The 23245-nt window shown below is 47.9% G+C and overlaps 3 protein-coding genes across 3 annotated transcripts in view; 2 read left to right on the top strand and 1 right to left on the bottom strand.

Moving 5' to 3' along the window:
* The window catches only part of LOC122366264 (rap guanine nucleotide exchange factor 4-like), a 50730-nt gene extending 34121 nt beyond the window's left edge, over positions 1-16609 (top strand). Inside the window, exons 6-17 of the mRNA XM_043338290.1 lie at positions 189-333; positions 1444-1617; positions 7070-7252; positions 7777-7924; positions 8183-8420; positions 9064-9210; positions 10355-10455; positions 11530-11655; positions 13055-13233; positions 13489-13718; positions 14125-14244; positions 14983-16609. Of these exons, the coding sequence (XP_043194225.1) occupies positions 189-333; positions 1444-1617; positions 7070-7252; positions 7777-7924; positions 8183-8420; positions 9064-9210; positions 10355-10455; positions 11530-11655; positions 13055-13233; positions 13489-13718; positions 14125-14244; positions 14983-15113 (1922 nt within the window). The 3' untranslated portion in view covers positions 15114-16609. The remainder of the gene's footprint in view (positions 1-188; positions 334-1443; positions 1618-7069; positions 7253-7776; positions 7925-8182; positions 8421-9063; positions 9211-10354; positions 10456-11529; positions 11656-13054; positions 13234-13488; positions 13719-14124; positions 14245-14982) is intronic.
* Positions 15925-19387, bottom strand: LOC122366265. The gene is made up of 3 exons (XM_043338291.1): positions 18707-19387; positions 18128-18257; positions 15925-17107 (listed from the first exon to the last, which is right to left on the bottom strand). Exons 1-3 carry the CDS (start codon positions 18925-18927, stop codon positions 17006-17008), a joined length of 453 nt encoding a protein of 150 aa, XP_043194226.1. The 5' UTR covers positions 18928-19387; the 3' UTR covers positions 15925-17005.
* A 2739-nt stretch (positions 19388-22126) lies between these two features.
* The window catches only part of LOC122366263 (MAP/microtubule affinity-regulating kinase 3-like), a 28987-nt gene continuing 27868 nt past the window's right edge, over positions 22127-23245 (top strand). The window contains exon 1 of the mRNA XM_043338289.1: positions 22127-22540. Coding sequence (XP_043194224.1) covers positions 22353-22540 — 188 coding nt within the window. The 5' untranslated portion in view covers positions 22127-22352. The remainder of the gene's footprint in view (positions 22541-23245) is intronic.

The raw sequence follows: 23245 nt of genomic DNA on the forward strand, positions 1-23245 counted from the left end.
TGCAAGGTTCTCTCAATAAATTATGAGCATCGGGGACTTCCTTTATACTGACAACGCCTCCAGGTTGTCGGCTGATGAAGCCACTCCTTTTCTGCCCGTCCCAACCCATTGAAGAAAGTTATTCTTTCCTTCCAGGCCCAGACTCTTTTGTTCTTCACGAGGATAACTGGGCTTTTCCCTGCCGGCAGTGTTCCATCAGGGCGACGAGGGCCAGTCCTGGTACATCATCTTGCGTGGATCAGTCAACGTGGTCATCCACGGCAAGGGCACAGTGACCACGCTCAGCGACGGCGACGACTTCGGTAACCTGGCGCTCATCAACGACGCTCCCAGGTGAGTTTGACTTGACGCCCACCAATGACGCCCCCAGGTGAGTCTGAGGCCCGTGAATGACGCCCCCAGGTGGACCTGACGTCTTCGGTGGGTCCTAAGAGGAGTACTGACCGAGTGTTGGATCTGTCAGCAAACATTAAACGTAGGAATGTTGAATATGTAAGAAATGGGAACGACTCTCAGAAGCTGGCAATGTTTCCCGTTGACATGCTCAAAATAAGTCCTCGGTCGCACCATCCAGTGTCGTGATGTCAAGAGCTGCCTCGATCGGTCTACCGTAAACATAAGGGCGACTGCAACCGGATCTCTGCCATAAGAAGACTTGACCTTCCATCCCTGAGGCATCCGGAGAGCGGACCCAGCGTTCCAAACACAGCAGCTGTGCCCCTAACAAAACACAAACTCCATACTCCAGCAACAACCAACACCCACGTCTGTCCGTCGAGTTGCGGACGGGCGCCGCTCCGTGGGCTCCGGGTGTCCCCTACGGCGCTGCCCGGTGACCTGGCCAGCGGCAGCGTCTGTTCAGAACAACATACTAGCCAATGTTTCATGGTTCAGTTACTTCGAATTGATGCAGAATGAACAAAGCGCCGCTCCTGCCCGCGGCTGCAAACTTTAAGCATGAATAACATCAATTTAGCCCATGGAAGTTTGCCATAAAGAATACTCGCGAAACCAGCCTGTTCGTTTTCCCATCCAATTACAGGTTTTGAGTCTGAACTCCTTTCTATGTATGAGCCAATCCTAAGGCATGCGATTCTACAGCTAATTCTAGGTCTGGTTGCTACCCAGAGCTAAAAGGGATGCAGGCACAAATTTTAAGTTAGCAGAAGTTCGGATAAGTGTAAACATGTTCTGAGGCCTCGGTATGAATCTAAATCATTTGCCCTCAGTTATATCGATTGGATCTCGCCTCAGTGTAGCAGGTAGATATGCCTCTTTTTAATTCCTGTAAGTGGATATTTCAGAATTGCTCAGTTGATTGGGATTGGTTTCGGCATGTTTCGGTGATAAATTCAATCCAATTCGCAGTCAACTCGACCCTGAGTCCGAGTTTGTAGTTGCGTCTGAAGTTGCGACCCCACCTGAGCTCCTTGTTACCGGCAGGGCGGCGACGATCGTCTGCCGCGAGGACAGCTGCTTCTTCCTGCGGGTGGACAAGGAGGACTTTAACCGCATCCTGCGAGACGTCGAGGCCAACACGGTGCGCCTCAAGGAGCACGGCAAGGACGTCCTCGTGCTGGAGAAACTGGCTGAACCCGGCACCACCGCCCAGTTCAAGTGAGTAACTCATCTCTGAACGCTCCTTGGGCGAGCAGATTATGCTGGTAAAGACACTGAGATTCCTTTGGTACCTATCGCACATTCAACTGGCAAGCGATTCACGTCCCCAAGTTGGCATCATGCTTCTCGCGAAGAGAGCGATCAAATTTGTCATCGTAGCGATCATAAAGACGTTATTTTCATGTCGATATGTGACCACTATCAGTAAAGCGACTCAGTGGCTGACCGATTTTACACTCCTCCGAACAATATGCTTTCCGGTGGTATAGCTGCAGCCCTGGATGCACCGACGACACGCCTTCGGTATTTTCCCGTCGCACTAGGACGTTTTCGCAATTACTATGTATATGTGAACACCATAACCCACGATCTAGGTCTGATGACACCGCAGCTGGCTACGACGATAAATTAATTTGCTTCTCTCTTCTGCTGCCCTGTAGAGGCAGCGTTACACTTCTTGGACTTGTCTAGAGTAGACTAGATCTTCAGATCAGTGTATTGTTGTCGCGAATGACGCATACCGGGGACTGTCCACTCCTCCCAATGACTTAATAAGAGTTTTTGTGCAGTTTCGGGGCACTGGCTGTCAGTGAACCTGAGGGAGGTGCTCGTTCTATGTACTTATGGGTTTTGTTAGCTGAGCTAAAATTTTGTTTATAAATTGTCAGGGCCCTCTACTTTGTTTTAATTTGGTTTAGTTCTTATGTCTTCAGATGAGATCTCTTGACATATGCCTCCCTCTTTTGCATTGGAAAGTGTGACTACTACTAGGGCCCTAGGCGGTTCCCAAACCGGAAAACTTTTTGATAAATTTAGATCATTTTTAATTTGGACTCATTTATTCACCCCACAGAACAATCAGCATACATATTACCGACAAGGCACCAATTGCTCAATATCACCTCTATTTTTACCTCTCTGTATCTTCGCCGCCCGGTCCTTTTGCAGTACATATTCCGCCGTATATATGGTACCGTCCGCAGCCTGTCCGGCCCGGTGTGCCGGTAACCAGACAGTAGGTACCTACAGCGCGGTTGATTTCCCGGGGCGGCTCGTTTGTTTGTGCTCGGGACCGGCCGGCATATGCAGTGTCGACCGGTCTTGTACCGGGCTGTCGGCTGTGAGCTTACTCTTATCGTTAACTGTACACCAGGGAGAGCGCTCGCGCGGAGAGAGAGAGAGAGAGAGAGAGAGAGAGAGAGAGAGAGAGAGAGAGAGAGAGAGAGAGAGAGAGAGAGAGAGAGAGAGAGAGAGAGAGAGAGAGGGAACGCTCGCAGCCGAATGGCCTGTCGTCGGGCCCACTCGTCCAGAAATGCTCGAAGGACTGTGCCATTCGCCTGGGTACGGAGCTCGAGACTCGAGTGCCGCTGGAGTTGACTAGATGGCAATGTGACTTCGGTCGAGTATTTGCAAGGCTTAGACAGCGCGCTAGTTAGGCTGGGACTTGAAGGCTGGTACAGTGCCTATACATGAAGACGAATGCTTGCAATATTGCGTCTACCTCGTGCGCCCGTAATGCATAACATTTGCTGAAACCCTTCGACCCCGGACCATTCAGGCAGCAGTGTTCCTCGGGGGAGCACCATAAGGAAATGCCTGCATTTCATTGATGCTACGCCCATTGTAGCATTCAGATGCCTGGTCCGTTCATATAACGTAACAACGCAATGCAAGGGCTCCAGAACACTGAGGGTTGGCTTTGAAAGGCAAGGGTAAGTAAACTCTATTGAAACAGTCCCGACCCAATAGCGGACTCCTTTCTGCCACGCAGCCTGCATCAACCGGCTTTGTAAGGTCTGTTCTCTGAGGAGGCTCATACGCGTTATTATGGCATCCGTGCTTTGTTAAACTACATGTAGTTTCTGAGTAAACGATGCCTGCTGCAGTTCAAAGACGTCTCTGAAAAAAAAAACTAGAGGAAGCCTTTGACGTAAATGTATGGAGCAGTGGACCAGCTCCCATCCCGGTGCGTAGTGCAAGGTAATCATGCCTCCACAAATTCAGCCAATCTAAAGGCCGCCCCACTCTGGACCTCGCATGCGGGTTGCGAGTTTGCGGGTTTTGAGTTTGCGGGCATATTACTAATTCATAGTGATTACACCGTTCCTTTATGGTCACTCCATGAACGCAGTGAAGCCGGTACACCTTCAGAAAATTACATATTGTCGCAATATCAGCGCAACGAACTAAAATTAGACTCAAAAAAAAACTCGCAGACCTCGCAGAGCTCGCAGACCTCGCAGCGAGGAAAATCGAGAGTTTACTCATAACCAACTTTTGGAATGCGACGCAAGATAGCTCGCAAGCTAAAAACATGCAGACTCGCTTGTTAGATGATAGTGTGGGTCACTCAGCATAGATTGTATTATTTAATTTCGAAGAAACCCGAAAACCCAAAAACCCGCAACCCACATGCGAGGTCCAGTGTGGGGCGGCCTAAATAAGGACCTGCGGGCCTGTTAAAATTGTTGTCACTTGGAAAAATGTTAGCATACATCGTGTATCAGCTGAACTTAAGTACAGACTAGCTAGCTGGATGGAGTGATACGCGTGCCAGTAGTCAAAGCCTGACATATTGTGTGCTGACTACTGGATGACGGTCTCTGTAATATCAGTGTGTCTTACGGCTCCTATTACTTTGTCGCTAGTTTTTTTTTTTACAGATCCTGTTTTGAGACTTTTCTTTCCAGCCGATGGCATGTTTTTCTCGCGTCTTCGAACAGGCATTAATTTTGAGAGGTAGTATTTATTATTTATACCGACCTCTGCTGCTTGGTTGAAAATTCAACATCATTTCAGGCCAAGAAAACTGTCTTAACTCGTCGAAACTTGATTAAATTTTGCCTACATTTCGTGTTATACCCGAGTGAGTGTATTTTGGCTTGCTCAGGTTGACCGTTTCGGAGGCATTTTAGAAATGGCCTGTAAACTAGTGATTGAGATATAAGTCGACTAATGCCTCAAAGTTTACCGAACCGCTTAATATAAGTCAGCCTATAATGTCCAGAGTCTAGTGCCTCTGCATAGTCAGCGTGCCGACCAGTGGCACGGATGTCCACTTTTGCATTTCATCCAGTTCAGTGCTTCTGTGAAGCCTGTGGGCCGGTTTGCAAGACCAAAGTCTGTTTTACCATCCCGCCAGATGCGCTCTATGAGGTCTTTGAGCCGATTGATAGGACGGAAGTCTGTAGGTAATAGGTGTATAACGTCCATCGTAGTGTCTGAGGTTTGTGAGCCAATTAGTGAGACGGAAGTCGCCTAATACCGCCCGGTCTGTTGCCTCTGAGGTCTGTGAGCGCTCTGAGGTCTGTGAGCTGCTCTGAGGTCTGTGAACCGCTCTGAGGTCTGTGAGCGCTCTGAGGTCTGTGATCTGGCTGGTGAGGCAGGCTCGGCCTGCAGAGCCGCTGCTTTGTTGCCGAGTGCACGCGCCTGTGATCACACAACTGACACTGACAGCCCCTCTCTGGGGAACGCTCTCGGCTTTTCTGCCGCAGCCCACCGCTCGCTCTGCCACGTTCCGCAGCAGTTGGGCCGCTGTTCGCGCTGAACTGTCACACGTAGCATGTCGAGAAGTTTTAAAGTGCGTACTATCTTTGTCGCTCTCGACGAAAATATGTTTTTAGTGCACGCACCAGCGCGCATAAGACAAGAAATAACATTTCCTTAAACTGGAAATGCATTTCTTTACGTAAAGCGCTCTCTGACGGCTGCAGAAGCGTCTGTATGTACATATATTTTTGTTCAAAAGCAGGCAAATAGATCAGACATGTAGCTACAACGAAAACACGCTTACCATAATTTGCGGGCCTTGGTGCTCGGCCCGTAAGTGCCTCTCATCGACCTCGGTTTCCGCAGTTTTTCGGCTCGTCACAGTTTTTGTGCTGGCCTGGGAGGGATTACAGCCAAAAGTACTTACAAGATCGGAGAGGTAATTCATCAGTTGATGGATGATAATTGAATACTGTTGGAACCTGAAAAGATGTAGAACATTTAACTGTTCAGCACGGACTGGGAAGGCGGCATTCAATCATTTAAATTTTAATAATTTTACTTCTCACGATAAGCTCTCATCCCCACCAAGACACTTTGACCCATTTACTGTTTGTCAAACGGAGATAATAACGTACAACCAATGAACTTGCAACCAATATGTCAAGTGGAGCCGGCTTGAATAAAAACATGTACCTAACTGACTGGTCGCTAGCGCTCTGACACTTTGATATCAGCCCCAAACTTAAGTGTTGACGGGACGTGTGGCAGATCAATGCATTGATCCCAAGCAATCAAACCTATTTATTTATTAAATCAATTTTGCCAATTTCATCCCATTCTATCCACGCGTCTAACTTTCGGAAACTCGCGTGACCTAGTGGTACGGCTGGGTCACCGTTCGCCGGCAGCCGGTCAGAACTCTACAATCTACATAGTTAGAGAACACCTTTCTGGCCTATGAGGTCACACCGGTCGGAGCACACCTGACCGACCGATGACGTCACACTGGCACACCTGACCGACCCTTGACGGGCTACGGGTGATTATTACGTACAGTAGCAGCAGTTTGCCGGTGACGGAGGCGGCAATCAGCCGGACATATATAGCCGGCCGGCCGGACCGTCACGGCTTATTACATGTCTGCTCCGAGTCGACGACCCTCTGCCCGCTCCGCTTACTGGTCCCTCTTACTCTTTCTCTCTCTCTCTCTCTCTCTCTCTCTCTCTCTCTCTCTCTCTCTCTCTCTCTCTCTCTCTCTCTCTTTCTCTTTCTCTCTCTCTCTCTCTCTCTCTCTCTCTCTCTCTCTCTCTCTCTCTCTCTCTCTCTCTCTCCCTCCCTCTCTCTCTCTCTCTTTCTGCTTTCCTCTCTCTATCTCACTCTTCCTTCTCTTCTTCTTAATCTCTCTTTCTTTCCTTTCCCCAGCTTTCTATATATTTTCCAACCTACCTCTCCATACGCTGAATTATGTATCATTACGATCACTTGAGGGAGGTTATCATGAGCCCTATAAACGTCATTTTGCCATGAATTTTGAATTGAAACGAGCACGTTGAGCTGAATATATAATCGTCTGGACGTTTGGTGAAGATTAAGATGTCAGTTTCTGTTCAGTAGTTCACCATACAGTTTCAGCAGTTTCAGCAGTTTGGTTTCAGCTCAGCAAAATTATCAAAACATTAATATAACAGCTATATAAACATTAATATAAACATTAATATAAACATTAATATATAAACATTGAGTACAGTTAGCAAAAAAATGTTAAGCTTTTTTGTTTTATTTTCGTATTCATTTTTTAGATTTGTGGAAATTTATCTGGAAATTTTTTACCCCCCCCCCCCCCCCCGGCTGTCGTGGGTACGGAAATAGCCCAGGCGGTGCCGGGTTAATATGCGCCAGTGTCTTCATATATATTCAAAAACGTGTTTCAACGTCATTTTCTCCCGGTTCGTTCCAGGTACTCTGTGATGGCCGGCACGCCGCAGAAGATGCTGGACCACCTGCTGGAGACCCGCTTCAGCGCCCACTCGGAGCCGCGCCAAGCAGAAATCACCATCAGTGACCTCTTCCTCGACGACTTCCTGCTGACGCACGTCATCTTCTTCCCATTTAAAGAGCTCACCGAGGAACTCATCAACAAATATCCTTTTCAAACACGATGATATTCGCTCAACCCGACTGCTCCGTTTTACAGTTCGTTATCATAGATCCTTGCTTTAGATGAACCTATACCTATTTACACATGCACATATTGAACTTGTGAACACAATTATTCGCATGATTATACAGGATATTGAGAGTTCCTGTGTTCTGATTGACTAGCTTGGCATGCATAATGTACCTGATAAGTGATATTTTAATGTAATCTGATCAAAGATGCCAAACAAACGCATAAGTTTCGTCCAAAGTTCTTGAACAGGCAAACACAAGAGACATTGATGAATAATCTATTTACGGGCATAGACCTTAATAAGTACGACGCTGAAAGTATTTTGTTTCCAAACAAATTATGCTTGGTTAGAGAGGTTTCAAAATTAAGATAGGCTATCGGCTTTTCGTATGGCTAATGGGAATCGGCTAGGCATACGGCCGTGGCCCTATGGTTCTTTAGGTCTCATTTAACCCCTGTTCTCCGCTTATGTCCTTAACTGTGAATGTGTGCACGTATCGGGCGTGTCAGGAGTCGAACCCCGACGGTGAGTATGTGCTGGCCTGCAAGCGCCGCGTCATTCGGTTCCTGCACCAATGGGCCAGCACCATCCGTGAGCCGGTACTGGAGGATCTGAGCGGCGTCAACTCCAGCTTCCTAGAGGTGAGAACGGCCGGACAGCACCGATACTGTCAGGATATTCTTCTTCTGTTTTTAGAGGAAAGAAACCAGCCCTTTTGTCACACGTTTCGTTGGGTCAGCTAATTTTTTTTTCACCGATTCTCCTGCTAAGTATTTGACAATGAAGCTTGATCAAATTGTTCTGCAATTACCAGTAAATTCGCAACAATTGGTTAATGCTTAAAATGTGCATGTGTTTGACGTTCACATGTTTTTGATTTCCGACGCATTTCCTTGCAGGACCTGTACCACCTGGTGGAGGCGGACGCCACCACGTACGGGCCGCTGTTCCGGGAGGAGACCCACCTCATGATGGACCTGATGGAGATGCGAGAGAAGGCGCGACAGGAGCGCCAGTCCTACGGCATCCGCAAGTGGAAGATGCCGGCGGCCGGCCACCGGGTCACGCTGTTCAGCGGCAACTCGATCGACGAGGAGGCCGCCGATCGCGTCCGGCCCATGCAGCACCATGACGAAAGTGAGTACTCCAAACGAACGACTTTGAAATTTTCTTTAACAGGGTGGTGTTGTGGTTTTGTGCCGGTGGTCTTCAGTCGTATAGAATCGCTTGGCTCTAAGCGGTAGGTAGTAGATAGGTATGTGAAGCATGTTCGCAGTACCTTGGTTCTGGTCCAGTAGTGTCCAGTCCACTAGTTTGTGCCGTGATTCTGGTCCGGTAGTGTCCACACGTGGCTCCGTCCCGCCGTCGCCTCCGTCGTTCCCCGGTCAATATCCCCAGGTGCCCGCCGTTCCGTGCCGTCCTCTCCTCGGCCGGCGACCCGCGGCTGCAACTTGTAATGGCCCGCCCGCAGGGAGACGCCGCCAGCGCTGTTTGTTGTCGCCGCCGGCCGCGCCTCGGGGGTGCGCCGGAACAGGCTGGCTCCCAGCTGCCTCAGTGGCGCTGTTTTCGGGCTCCACTCGACACAACGGGGATTAGGACCGGCGCTACTCAGCGAAACTAAACTACTAAACTAACCGGAGACGACTGAATGCGCTGCACTTGAATAAACAGCACGTGCTGGCTCACCGTTCTGTTTTATGACTTGGTGTGTTTTTATTCACATCAACATTGCATGTAACAGCGTGGGGTCGTAAAGTTTGAGTTGAGCGTATGTTTTCAGTGATCTTCCGGGTATACTGCGCCGACCACACGTTCTGCACGCTGAAGTTTCCTCTGTCGGCCTGCGCGGCGGCCGTTCGCCGCAGTGCCGCTGACAAGCTCGGTCTGAGCAGCGACGACCTGCTGCTGGTGCAGCTCAAATCGTCCGGTGAGTACAGCGCCGCAGCCGCGCCAATATCAGGTGCACGGAGAGCCGGCTCAGGGGGCGACCCCCGACCACTTCTATCAGCCGGATCGACTCGAGATACTCAATTTCGCCTGATATCATCCGGTATGTGGAGTTCAAATGGTTCGGCGAGTTAATTCGCCCTGCCGGCCCGGCACAGACGGTGCGACAGACTGTAATTGAAGTCGCGTCATCTCGCTTGGTCAGACTTGGAATGCTAGGCAATGCCCAACTTTAAATTAAGTGTTTGCAGCCCTGCTGAAAAGTTGATCAGCGCTTCAAAGAAAGCGGCGTTGATTCGGTTCTTCCCTCTCCTCAGAGACTGTGCTTGTTTCTTGTTTCTGTTTCTTGCGTCCCCTCCTATCGCTGTTATGTCCCCGCCTCTCTCCCTCTCTCTCTCTCTCTCTCTCTCACTCTCTCTCTCTCTCTCTCTCTCTCTCTCTCTCTCTCTCTCTCTCTCTCTCTCTCTCTCTCTCTCTCTCACTCTCTCTCTCTCTCTCTCTCTCTCTCTCTCTCTCTCTCTCTCTCTCTCTCTCTCTCTCTCTCTCTCTCTCTCTCTCTCTCTCTCCGTTCACTGCATATCTCTTCCCCCTTTTCTTCCGATCTCTTTTGTATGCATCCCCGATCTAATCACTGCACCCCTCTGTATCTTTTCGGGTCGTTTCATGTCTCCGCCTCCCTCCTTTCGGTGAAACTTCGGTGAAACTAGGTGTCCGTTCCGCCACCCTGGCCAGTGCCGACACTATTAACCCAGGCCCCAACGAGGGAGTCCCGTGGGGCCCGGAGCCGTTAGCGCCACAGGCACGCGAAAATCTCCCACTTAAGTACCGCCGGGCTTTCTTCATTATCAAATCGATGGCCCCATCCCGGCCTACACGATCCGACTGACCCCGCTTTGGTTAACGCGGCTGACTCCGAGCTAACTGCTGATGTAACCTACCGTGCTGACGCAGGTGACCAAGCTGACTTTGACCATGCTGACCTCTAACTGTGTTTCTTGCTGACCGTGCTGTCTGCGCTGAGTGCTGACCTGTCTAGTGTCTCTGCTGACTGCTGGCCGTTCTTCTGTGGTGGACGGTCCTTGTTTGATGTCTCACCAGCTGACGTACTCTCCTGTCCCCGGCAGGTGAGCGTCTCACCCTGAAAGACACTGAGACCAGCGTCACCACCGGTCTCAGTCTCAATGGACGACTGTTTGTCTCGCCAAAGGATCACCTGGATGCGCTGGTGAGTGACGAATACCGTGATAGACCTAGTTTACGTGCCACTTACTTCGTTATCGAGAACGAGGATGGGAGAGAGAGGATAGCTTTTACCCATTTGGAGGCAAGAGGTAGGTGTTGTCATTTTCAAGACGTCTCAGCGAATGATCAACAGTGCTTTAAAGGGTTTTGGTTTGAGGCTCAAGCTGGTGTGTGCTGGCCCTACAAAATCGGTCCGATTGCATGTTCGTATCCGATTAATTAGCAATGTTCCAAAACGTTAAGTGAGAAATCTGATCCATATAGCAATGCTATCAAATGCGCTGATGAGTTTCATTCATTCCATCAGTAAAATTAGGTCCAGGAATCGATTAAACCAGTTCAGTCACGCGTCACGTGCTGTATTTGAGTCCTCCCTAAATTTGCTGGTGCCATTGAGTTAGATTTGATCGTACCAGGCTAGGCTGTGTGGCGAAATAAGAAAGAGTGAATTTAACTTCAGTCTAACACCTCAGTCTTCAAACTATCATGCTCTGAAGAATTGTCTGTCTCAATACCGATCACAGACGGAAGGCGTATGTGTCCTTCTTCGATTAACATTTGTCACTGGACGGATGAGAGTTTTTGATTGACATAAGATATTAACGACATTTCAGTTACATTATACTACTATCTATATCGCCTATCGGTATCAATAGGATGTTTCGGAAGACTGTTGGATGTTGAATCGCTTTAGCTGCATCCTAATCACACAATGTCGGTATCGCAGCATTTAAGAACACTGTTCCCAAGACCTCCGTCAATTGACTAGCTATCTTTGATGCCTAATCCAATTGTTCTCCATTTTATTAACCGCTGTCTATTCGGTAGCGCGGCAGACTATTGATTCTGGCTCTGCGTAACTCTGAAACGTACTCAAAGCCGGCCGTTGCCGGGCTGAATGGCTCGAGAATAGCCCGGCTCCTCGCCAGCCGCTTCCGTAGCGGCCGCCTCCCGGGGGAGTGGAATTGGGAGAGAGGGGAGGGGAGGGGAGGGGAGGGCACCGACTGCAGACGGAGTCTGTGACCTCTGACCTGAGCCCGGCCCGCGCCGCCGGCAGACGCCACTTCCCGAGCAGGAGGGGCCCGGCGAGAACAGCAGCTTCGACGTCGAGGCGTACAACACGCGCGACCTGGCCATCGTCATGACGCAGCTGGACTGGGAGGCCTTCAACAAGATCCACGAGGTGGGTTCCCGGTCCCCGGACCCATGATCGAGCTTTGGGTCCGCATCCGAAATCCGATAGGACAATACTACGACGGCCGATCCTACAGCCACGTTCATATATTGTCGAGATCACAAATAATAATAGGAATGCTTCCCTCCTAGCCTATAGCTTTCTTCGAACTCCTGCTCCAGAGCGGTGGTGGGGTTAATACGATATTACGAGAAGCGGCTCGCACAATGGGACAGAGCCCGGTCACGAGGCAATATACTCCCTATTTAGAGCATCAATATAAGTACCTACGGACACAATGTGGTGGGGTGGGAATATCAATATCGGTGTGAGTGAGGCGAGGAGGATCACTGCCTAAGAAGGCCACCGGGTGCCGTGGGTGGTCCAGGGCTCACATCAATGTCAATAATTGTTGGCGTGGGATACTTGTCGGCCTTTTTACAGATAAGTATTAGGTAGATTATGGATCTTTGTTGAACAGCCACATGCCTTCTGTTGGGTGGCACGGGCAATCACAAAGAATTTCGGAATTGGTATGCTCGGGTTGACCAAGCAATATTAAAATCGTTACACATGGCCAATATCGTCACTAATTATTCGCTGCTCTCCCTTTAGACAGAGAATAACCGAACAATGGCGAGGGTGACAGTTAACTTCGTATGTGACGGAATAGTAGATAATCATCTAATGATCAATTACATAATTAGTAAGAAATGTTCTGCATAAGTCGCCAATGGCACAGTGGAGGTGACATTCTGCGAGCTGGCAATGACAGCGAATCGGTTTGCGGCATGCAACATGAAGCAATGCTATTAATTTAACAGATTAGCCAAAGGTCACTTGGCTGGGAGGACACAGACTAACATTATCAAACTGAGCTCATCCGGCTGTGACATAATTAAAACAGCTGAATACCCGATTATGCATGGCATTACCCCGATCGGTAACAGCTCACCGGAGACTTGAACTCCCAGTCGCGTGGAACCGGGCCATGCGGCACAGCCTAGCTTCAGGCGCTGACAGCTAGCGCCATCTATGAGCGAGGATATGAACAACACGATATGTGTGCCGTGCCGCACAGTCTACCTTCAGGCACCGACAACTAGCGCCATCTATGACCGAGAACATGAACAACACAAGATGTGCGGGACAGTCTAGCTTCAGGCACTGACAACCAGCGCCATCTATGACCGAGAACATGAACGACAACAGATGTGCGGTGCACTCAATTTGTCACACGTTTCCTGTCAGTAGGTCGTTTTCATGAATATCGCGTGACGGCCTCTTTGAAGGTATGCCGATGATACGAGATCCTGTATGTACCTATCAGGCAAACATACCTACGTAAAATACATGACAATGTGACCTAGAGTTTGCATCACGTTACCATCTCTGTATGTGCCGGCAGTACGAGATCCTGTACCACGTGACGGGCCGCGAGCAGCCGGGTCGCACCACGGCCAACCTGGACGTATTCCTGTGTCGGTTCACCGAGTACCAGCACTGGGTCATCACCGAGATCTGCCTGTGCTCCAACCTGAACCGGCGCGTCGCCCTGCTCAAAAAGTTTATCAAACTGGCCACGGCGTAAGTGGGATGAACGAGACTGAGACAGCATGAGAAAACTGTCCCTAGACCTACCGTCATATTTGCAAATAAATCCCTCATTTCGCTGCATTTCAGATTAATTAGCATGGTTTACGCCTATGCTCATACATTGAACATCGCAGCTTCGTTAATTTTCATTATATTTCACAAGACCAATGAAGCACCAGCATCCTGTTGAGTGTTGTTTTGTGAGTGCACTCCGTTTATAACCTCTCCCCGACGTGCCGCCGCCAGCTGCCGAGAGCTGAAGAACCTGAACGCGTTCTTCGCCATCGTGATGGGCCTGAGCAACTCGGCAGTGTCGCGGCTGACGCTCACCTGGGAGAAGCTGCCCTCCAAGCTGCGCAAGATGTACTCTGCGTTTGAGCTGCTGATCGACCCCACACGCAACCATCGCGCCTACCGGGTCTACATGGCCGACCTGCTGCCGCCCATTATACCGCTGATGCCGCTACTCATCAAAGGTGCGCTTCCAGCCGCGGTATTTTACGGGCTGGGGTATTATTAATGGCTACCTACCGCAGTGGTATCTTGGTTATAGTAGAGTTACTTGTGCGTCCACTGCGTGTAAAAGATTGAATGAATGTAACGGTTGAAACCATCGATTTTGTTGATTGGTTTTGGTCTAACTCTAGATACTGTTATCAGGGTAATTGCGACTTGCAATTGTTAATGTTTTCACGGGGCATTACATTTATGTTTTCTTGATGCAGACTGCTGGTACACCGTGCATTAACGGCTTACTCTGACCAAAACATGAGCTAGATTTCTGGAGAAACGCTCAACGATGAAAGGATAGCCACGCTTCTGTTCGATACTCATTATCTGAGTACATCGTTTCTGATAACGGTAACCGGACTCTGTTTCCAGACATGACCTTCACACACGACGGCAATCCCACACGGATCAATGGGCTCGTCAACTTTGAGAAGATGCACATGCTCGCGCAGACGATGCGCACCCTGCGTTACTGCCGGAGTCGTCCTTTGGGTGAGGATAGCACCTGCGCCTTCGCCGCACGGGAGGCAGGCTCGCTGCCCTGGCCGATACTCAATAATGCACGGAACGCTGAAACACACCGCGCCTCCCCGACAGCTAAAATCAATATTGAATGGGGACTTCAGCAGCGCCACTATTCGCTAACCGCTCTCGAACATGTATTTGTGACTGGCAGCTATTTGGGAAGGAAGACGTTACGCTTTACTGAGCTACGGAAGCAATAGCACTGCCGTTTGAATACGATTTGCTATGACTTTCGATTTGATGCATTAGCCATCTTTAGTAAAAGATATAGAAATAACGTTCATAATTTGTCCATAAAAGTGAAATATCCATTTATCCGTGCTTCAATTCACCACTGGCTTGTATTGCGTTGTTTCTTTAGCTTTCTTGTCTGTGGCTTTCATCATTTTGCTGACGAAATCTCGCTTTAGTAAAACCGCAGTTATTTTTCTCACAAACTTGATGTTTTATTGAGAGAATCTTTTATTTACTCCCGTAAACTTCCGAGATGATTAACGCTGGAAAGTTTGGAAAGTTCGTCAGACCGACATGCGACGCTTTTTTTGCTGTCCGATGATCGATTGAAGCTGTTTCCCAAAGTGTCGTGAAAACTAACAAGTAATTAATAGTGAGAACTGACAGTCGGTAACTAAGTGCTAACGTGCGACCTCACCTCGCTGACCTGACATGACCTCACGGCTGACCTCTAAACTGCGCGTGTTGCAGCGTCGACCGACTCTGATCAGCTCTCCCGCATCGAGTCAGAAATACGCCGTCAGCTGCGCGCACTGCACGTGATCGACAATCAAAAGATCATCAACGCACTCAGCCAGAAACTGGAGAGCCGCAGGACGTGAGGGGCGCCGCAGCGACATCTGCCCGAGCTGCAGTCAACTGGAGCTTTCTAGTCTTCGCGTCAGGTGACGGCCCTCAGCTCGCCTGGTCCCAGCCCCACAGTGAAAGCAGGGAGAATTCCTTGGTACGCCCTGTCCAAGCGGAGTTCATCTGAGCAGGGAGACGTCCAGATTGTTATCTCAGCGGAAATCAACTCTCCGACAAGACCTGGTAGACGACCATGCACGCCCCTGGACCGAGCTATCTGCCTGCCCCGGTCGGTAGGTTTTCTGTCCCGGCAAGCGGTGCTTGAGAGGACTGGTCGCATGTTCTCTGGGGAGACGAGAAGCCACTGCTGGTGGGTGAACCAAAAACTGCTGGTGGTGTCTGAATGAGGACAACAAAAGCTGAGATACTGGGTCTGTGTGGCTGAGGCTGGCGCTTTCATGTTCTGTGGTAGGTAGTTAGTCGTGAGATGAGGAGCTGCCACGGCCCTGTATGTGTGGCTGTGCAGCTTGCGCACCAAAGGTTACACTAGTCTCAACCCTGATATTTGTATTTTTATGATCGTGTATTCAAACATAGACCGTGCTCGCGAGTTGAAGCATAGGATAGAGCTGTAGAAGGGCTCTTTCCGACATTTGAGGTCCTTCAGGACAGGAGAGGAGCGGTCCAAAGTCAGGATGTCGGGACGAGAATATGTAAATGAGGATAAACAGAAAAATAGGTCAGGGTATATCAGGATTCAGGCTCAAAGCTCTTAAGAATGCAGATAAGAACAGAAATAATACAGATTGAGAAAATATTGTCGGGTTATTGTTATTTATAATAGTATCACTTTTACAAGTGTATTGTACGAAGTCAAAAATAAACATATCTTGTTACTTAAAGTTGTACATATTTATCAGTTGGCCACTACACAGAGCAGCCGTCAACATAGTTTAGATGTTACAAAGCCATTATGTCGTCACGTTGCTTACAGTTGGAGCGAACTGAGACTATTCGGCGTGGTCTGGTATCTGTAAGAATATGGTGGTGGCCTGCTCGGCGTCGGGGGCTCTGGACGTATGCCTGTGCGCGCCGACAAGGGAGTCGCTATTATTATATCTCTATTGTACCGGTGTCTATGCAGATGTCGCAAATGGAGGGTTCGCCGGACCAACGTGTAACCGTTTGGATTGTTTACGAGAGTATCCGCGAGAACTGATGATGCAATACATTTCCACCGTATCCGATGTCATGTTCAGATATTCTGTCTACCCGTTTCCTATCATCCAAAACACCTGTTGTACTTAATGTCGATTCTCTTACCTTCGGAATGCCCTGTGGTGTAAGTGAAGGCAGCCATCCAGCAGACAAGCATGGGCTGCTGACTGCTGAGTGGTTATATGTAATGCTGGATGCGATTTACGGCAACATGTCATGAATTGATCATCGGAGGAGCACTTGTAATGTGAAGTAAGCATTCATCCATTCATCCTGCGTATCCTTGATATAAATATACGTGTGTGGATTATCATTGTGTTTTTATGGAAAGCAATTAATTTTTAATCCATTAGTGTCTTACCCATCAGGCATGCTACGTCACGAACTGTTGCGAAACCGGAGACTGGGCCACACGACGGGGTAAAATAAGCTGAAATCGGAACTTTGGTTCGAAATTTGAAAAAAAAAATCACATATAGAATATGAGACTAGAATTAACTTTGACTTTTCCGGGCAAATTGATTTATTTTTGCCCTTGTGCAGGTATCCGAGATCTAAAGTGTGGCTGTCAAAGGCCAGAATTACTTTTGGTAATAATAACTTTGCATATAACTCTGATAGGTATAATAGTGACAAACTTGATTCGAAAGCACTCATGTGCTCGCATTCATTTACATCCATTATTTGCGTTCCTTGACTGGTTCTCGGCTTATATCCTCTGTTCGTAGATGGCCAGGCCTCTCTGCGCCAGCTCTGCGTCGGCCTGTTTTCGTTCCGCGATCACCAGCTCGGCCATCCGTGCCTGGCGCACCTGACAAACACACAGACAATCGCGGGGATCGACAACTCACGCACAAACACACAGATTGCATACAGAACCGTGTAGCTGAGTTAGTGGCAGTTGAGGACCGGGAGTTGTGTCCCTAAGTGCAGCGAGCGACCGGGGTCGGTCGGGCCCGGTAGGTACGGGCGTCCCCCGTCGGCGCCCGGTCCCGTCGACCGTCAGACAGTCTGAAGGTCATCGACAGCCACAGGATGATGGCTTAGTGAGCCGTAAACAGAGACAGGCCGGCCCGCTTCCCGGAGAGCGGACGTGACAACGAGCACGTGACAGCGATTCGCGTCAATATTTCTCTGGCGAACACGGCCAACTAATGGGGCTGGCGACAGAAAGGGTCCTGGGAGCCGGCCGCTGCCTTGGAGAGACGGCCCACTACCGGCAGCTAACGACAGCACCCGTCCGCTCCCGCTTCCCCGGACCAGGGGAATTTATTGCACGTGGCTGTGGATGTTTGTGTCCAATGACAAGCGGACTGGCTCAGTTTTGTGTGACATGCATGGCTAGTGGGGTCTAGAAAGTGACCTGGTAGGCAGCGTTGACTTCCCGAATAGATTGCACAATAGAAACGACAAATAAGACACATTGATCTAGAGTTTGTGCCAGCTGCACGTTATTCGGCCCTAAAAATGGCATGTACCTAAGTCATAGCTTTCCGTATGGATGATGCGATGACCTTGTCATAACGAACAAGTGATCCTCCTTTTGATGCATCCTCCGTGCCTGAAGTTTATCATAAACGTAGGACAGAAGGATGGTCATGCATCACTCTGTCATCGATCAAGAGCAAAGCACAGTGAAATATGCTGATTGAGCTATATGTCGAAGATCCTATGCAATGCAAAAAAATTGTGACAAATAATATGAAATGCTCGTCTGAATAATACACATAAATGTTCACTTACAAAACGTCGAGCCTGTTTACTGGTGTTTAGGGCTATTTGTGAGTGTTTGCAGTCTGAGCTGTGAGCGCCTTGTGTGAGCGTCTCTCACCTCCAGCAGCGCCCTGTCGTCCTGCTGCAGCTCCTGACACAGCTGCTGCCGCAGCCGCCGGTGACCGATCTGCTCGCGCAGAAAACGTTTTCCCTCGCACGCCACCGCGTTCCTCTGCAGGCTCTCGAGACTGGAACGGCATCCGCGGCCAATGTCAGAGACCTTTGCTCATGAACATAGTGGCTTTCTGTGTAGGCATGTCAGACTGTCATAAACAATATTTATTGGTATTCAGATGCAATTGCAAACAGGTTGCGAGAGTGAGGCCAGTCAGTTTCGATTGCTTTATTTGATTATAGACTTTCTAGATACCTATTATTGAACTTGATTATGGCGCAATGTGTTTACATGGATATGTAGAATCGACGAATGACGGTGTATGGGGTAGGTATACTGGCTCGAAAATTAACATTTAAGTGTTGTTATTGGAGATGCGATTGGGTTAGTTATGTTCAAAACTGCATCTAAGTCTTTATACCGTTCCCAAACACATGCAATATCAAAATAAGCTGTTAAAATGTAACTAACTATCATAGGCGATGTACCTAACATTCAGATCGTTGTGAAAGAAACGCTTACTTTGTCATAAGCTGTCTCCGCTCCCGATCTTTCTGGTCTTCTGTGTAGACGTTTTTGTAGGTTTTCTCTGCGTTGGTGTTGTAGCAGGTGTTGAGCTCCACTCGGTAGGAGGTGGCCATCAGAGGGTCGTTCGGGCCGTTAGGGCCTGTCGGTGCGCGTGGGTCGCGCACTATTGGAGACGGGTCCCCGCTGAAATACTTGTACCGCTTTCTGACCGGCATCGTGAAACTGCTGACAGTGCTGATTGCGAAACCACTTCGGGGATATGAGGCAAAATATTATGATAACAATTCAAGTCTTAGATTTCTTATGCTTATGACGAAACAAGTGATGATCGATGACAATATGGAAGAAATGTGATTCGTATATGTGAAAACATATACGAATTAATATGGAAGAAGTTGCCTGAATTTCAACAGCCCGTAGAGCCGTGCAAAAGCCGGGGAAAGGGCTGGTAGGAACGGTAGGAACAGAGTATAGGAAAGCAAGTAGAAGGCAAGGGAAGAGGAAGCCAAGATAAAAAGCAAGGGAAAAGCGGGATCTAAGCGAAGTGAATCTCGTGCAAAATCACTTATTGTGTCTTTCCAGACGGATGATTAAGCCTTCTTTCACAAAGCGCTCGTTTTTTATTTCTGTGTGCATTATGCACAATTAATACATACTTTGCGGTGCGTTCACTGGAGATTAACCGTGCGTTAATTCGAAGGTAGCCGTACACCAATTTAAATTGGTGCACGCGCGTGCAGTGATGACTTTCTCGACTGAAGTTTTTCGGAAGGGTCATTGACTTTATTCCAAGATTTCCCAAAAAGGGCCCTTTTTAGTGGCATGAACTAGGTTTAATTTTAATTCAAATTCGCACCGTTAGGTAAGCATGTATTAATTAGTTTAACACATGGTTCCCGTGCATAAATGGTTTTAACGCACTCGTGGATGGAATGGAGCACTTGTGCGTTAATGCACTCGTTTCACTCGTGCATTAACACACTCGTGCTCCAATCCATCCACGTCGTGCGTTAAAACCATTTACACACGGGAAACCATGTGTTAATATATAGTATCCAGCAATGGATACGATATGATGTTTATCATCAACATTCAGTTGAAGAAGTCACACGGGACTAAATCATCATTTGCAGTTGCTTTTTCTAGGTCTGTTATGTGACTTGCGGTGATAAGTTCGGTAATCGACAAACTATAAGAGTGTCGTGAACTCTGACGTCCTCATGCTTCACCTGAGAGGTGCGATGGCTTACGAAACTTGATACATAGGCACCAATTACGCAGCAATTTCTCGAGTGCCTCCAAACATAATATTGAGTAATCACCTGTTTGCGTGTGAGACAAATAGACCATGGCCCTCATCAGACGGATTCTCAGTTTCCCAACAGTACCCTGTTGGCCAAAACCAAGGACAAACGCTCTGAATCAACGTATGTTAGGGTCAAAGCGCAATCAGTCTGACGGATTTCCATCTAAGAAGACGGACAGATTAATTAACCCACAGGACGATTTCTGGGCCCGACCATTGTTTCACACAGAAAAATGTCACATGTCAAGAAAATGTGTGTCATCTCGTTAGTGATAAGGCAAACGGTAGCCTTCGACAGTCCATTTGTCATGCGTTCAGTTTTTTCCTTGACGAGCATTCATTCCCGATATAGCTTTGCTTGTCCGCAATTCTCTCTTTGCTAAGTCTCAAATTATTTTTCTTATTATGGGAGGCATATTTTTAGCTCATCTTTCTAGACGTGGATGGTAGAGGGGTGCATTAACCCGGCACCGCCTGGGCTATTTCCGTACCCACGACAGCCTGGGGGGATCGGATCCGACCCCCCCCCCCTGTTATCTCGAGAACCAATGGTCGCATCGAGCCCCGCGAGGCGGCGTTAGAAAGGTCTCTACGAGACCTTCCCAAAGCACTCTTAAGATTTTAAGATTGAGGTCAACTTTCGGGTCAAGGTCAGGTCAAAGGTCAAATTCTGGGGTTTTGCATGATTAGGCTTACGGACAGCAGAATCGATAGCTGCTGCTCGAAACTCACCACAAATGACCTCAAAGACCTAGTGAAGGTACCATGTGCGTATAGGGGTCATACTAAGTACGGGTCAAGGTCAGGTCAGGTCACGAAAGGTCACGGTTCTCACTTTCTGCTACATGGGCGTGCGACACATGTTTTATGGCTTATTTTTCACGCCAAATCCGATGGTAATGGTTATATGTGACCCCAAGTCACTGTGCTGGTGATAAGTGTGCATTGAAAGCATAAAAAATCGTTCATACCATACATAACTAAACGAGGGCTAAGAAAAAAAGTCAATTTTTCAACTTTTTATTTTTGACATAAAAATGCATTTTTCTAGACGAGCTTTGTCCCAGAAATCTAATGGTGCCATTTGTTTTCACATGCGATGTTCAGAAGTGACTCTAATTCGCGAAAATGATTATGACGTCACCATGCCCTATGCATGTTGAAGCTATTTTTTACAATTTGGGGGTCAAAAATCGAGATAGAAAGTTGAAATTTGGGACATCTAATGTTCGAATAGAGCTCTATAACATATATTCCGGTTTTTTGGAAATTCTCAAAATTTTGGATTTTATTAGCTGTTTTTCAAAAAATACAGTTTTTTGAACTTTTAGGGGTGAAAAACGCGTTTTATGGAAAATCTGAGACAGCCATTTTTAAGAACTCGTTGAGCTGCGTCTTTTCATGTCCTTAATTTGCAATTTGCTTAAAACCTCGATTTTTGGCGATTTTTTAAACATTTACCACTTTTTGACCGAAAACGCCATGTAGTTACATCACTAAAATCGATATATCTCAAAAAAATTGTAATTTTTTTTCTTAAAAATTGCACGGGAGACGTCAAATTGATGGGGGAGAAGGTATACCAAGTTTCAATTTGATAACGCAAGCGGTTCATGAGTAATTCAAGAAAAACGGAGGGGGGGTCGGATCCGACCCCCCAGGCGGTCGCGGGTTAAACGCCCTTCTTAGGGTTTTCGAGAAGATTTTAAGGCGGTGGCCCTCTTATAATGCATATTTTCTGCACATAGGTAATAAGAAATTATTCAAGCTCATGAAGTTCTTAGTTTAGATCACCAGATGACGTCTTCACAGTAATAATTAAGTTATTGCTCGCTAGCATGATATAACAACCACACGATTTCTGCAAAAGTCTCAGCGATTAATAAGTGATAGAATTTGTGAAATGTTTATATCAGCAGTCTGTATCGGCGATCTAAGATCACATTACTCTTGTGACCTCCCTATTTTGAATGACTGGGACAAAATACGACTGCGTCTTTTTTTTTGACGACAGTCATGCTTTACATTCTCAAACATCATTTAGCAGATTGCTCTGTGACGTCACTCTAATCCTGTTAGTGCGCCGTGTGGTGTCTGCGTTGTCCACCAGATGTCGGGCAGGTGGCGCGCTGCAGGGTGGCGGTCGCGAGGAGCCGCTAGGGACCTCAGTAGCGTGCGGCAGACAGCGGCGACGGCGCGCGGGCCGGCCCTTCCCTCTCCCCTCAGAGCGTACTCCGAGTGTCCTTAGCTGGAAGACTCGGACGGCGCCTGGAGCCTCAGCAGCGCCGAGCCGCGCCGTCTGTCTGTCTGTCTGTGTCAGTGTCCGCTGTAGCTATGTGCGAGGTCCAGCCGGCTGTGCGCAGCTCCACCATGACCAGGCCGACCGAGGTGGTCGCGTCGCCGCAGCCGCAGCAGCCGCTGCCCGCCGGCTTCATGACGCTCACCGACCAGCAGTTCCGCACCACCGTCTTCCAGGAGCCCATCGAGCTCTACTACGAAATCTGCCCCGTGCCCATCTGCACGTAAGTCAGCAGTGGTCAAAGCTAAGGGCGATTTTGAGCTATTAGTGTTGTGCTTAAATTCGCAAAAGGCCATGGACAATTATTATTTCGAGTAGCTCTAAATTTGCCTGTTTCTTCTAAGTGTAAACATTATTTGTACGAGTACTGTTACCTTTCTTCATATTGATGTTTCGATCTCAAAGAAAATAATTTTAATAATTTGGAGCTATCATTTGTCTCGACCGTTTCCTTGCAATATGAATGAACAATTTAGATTTTGTGCTTTGTGGGAAGTGCAAAATATCGCAATAAATGAGAAATTTGGTTGAGGCTGTTTAAACTTATCACCAAGATTTTGAGGGATCGGGCAAAAGCAACCAGTATGATCTGTTACAACGTATTGATGTTTTAGTGCAGATTTGATATTTGTGAATGTTAAAAAAATGTGTGCCCGTGGCAAAAAAAAAGACTGTGGCAAAGGTGCATAAGTTGTAATGTTTATAATCATTTTAGGTGGTTGTAAACTTCTTCTTAAGTTTTTATGGTTATGATTGCAATAAGAATGAATAAAAGCCTTCGACATATAGCTGAAGGAAGCCGAATAGCAATGTATTTGAAGAATTAAGAAATATGTTTTATTTATTTTCCGGCTCTGTTTAGGTATACCTAAATAGCGAGCTATAACTCATTCTTATTGCGACCTATAATACAACTAAATGTCACTAC

This window comes from Amphibalanus amphitrite, unplaced genomic scaffold, assembly GCF_019059575.1.
Source record: "Amphibalanus amphitrite isolate SeventyFive unplaced genomic scaffold, NRLGWU_Aamphi_draft 000793F_arrow, whole genome shotgun sequence".
In the NCBI taxonomy this organism is placed as follows: Eukaryota; Metazoa; Arthropoda; class Thecostraca; order Balanomorpha; family Balanidae; genus Amphibalanus; species Amphibalanus amphitrite.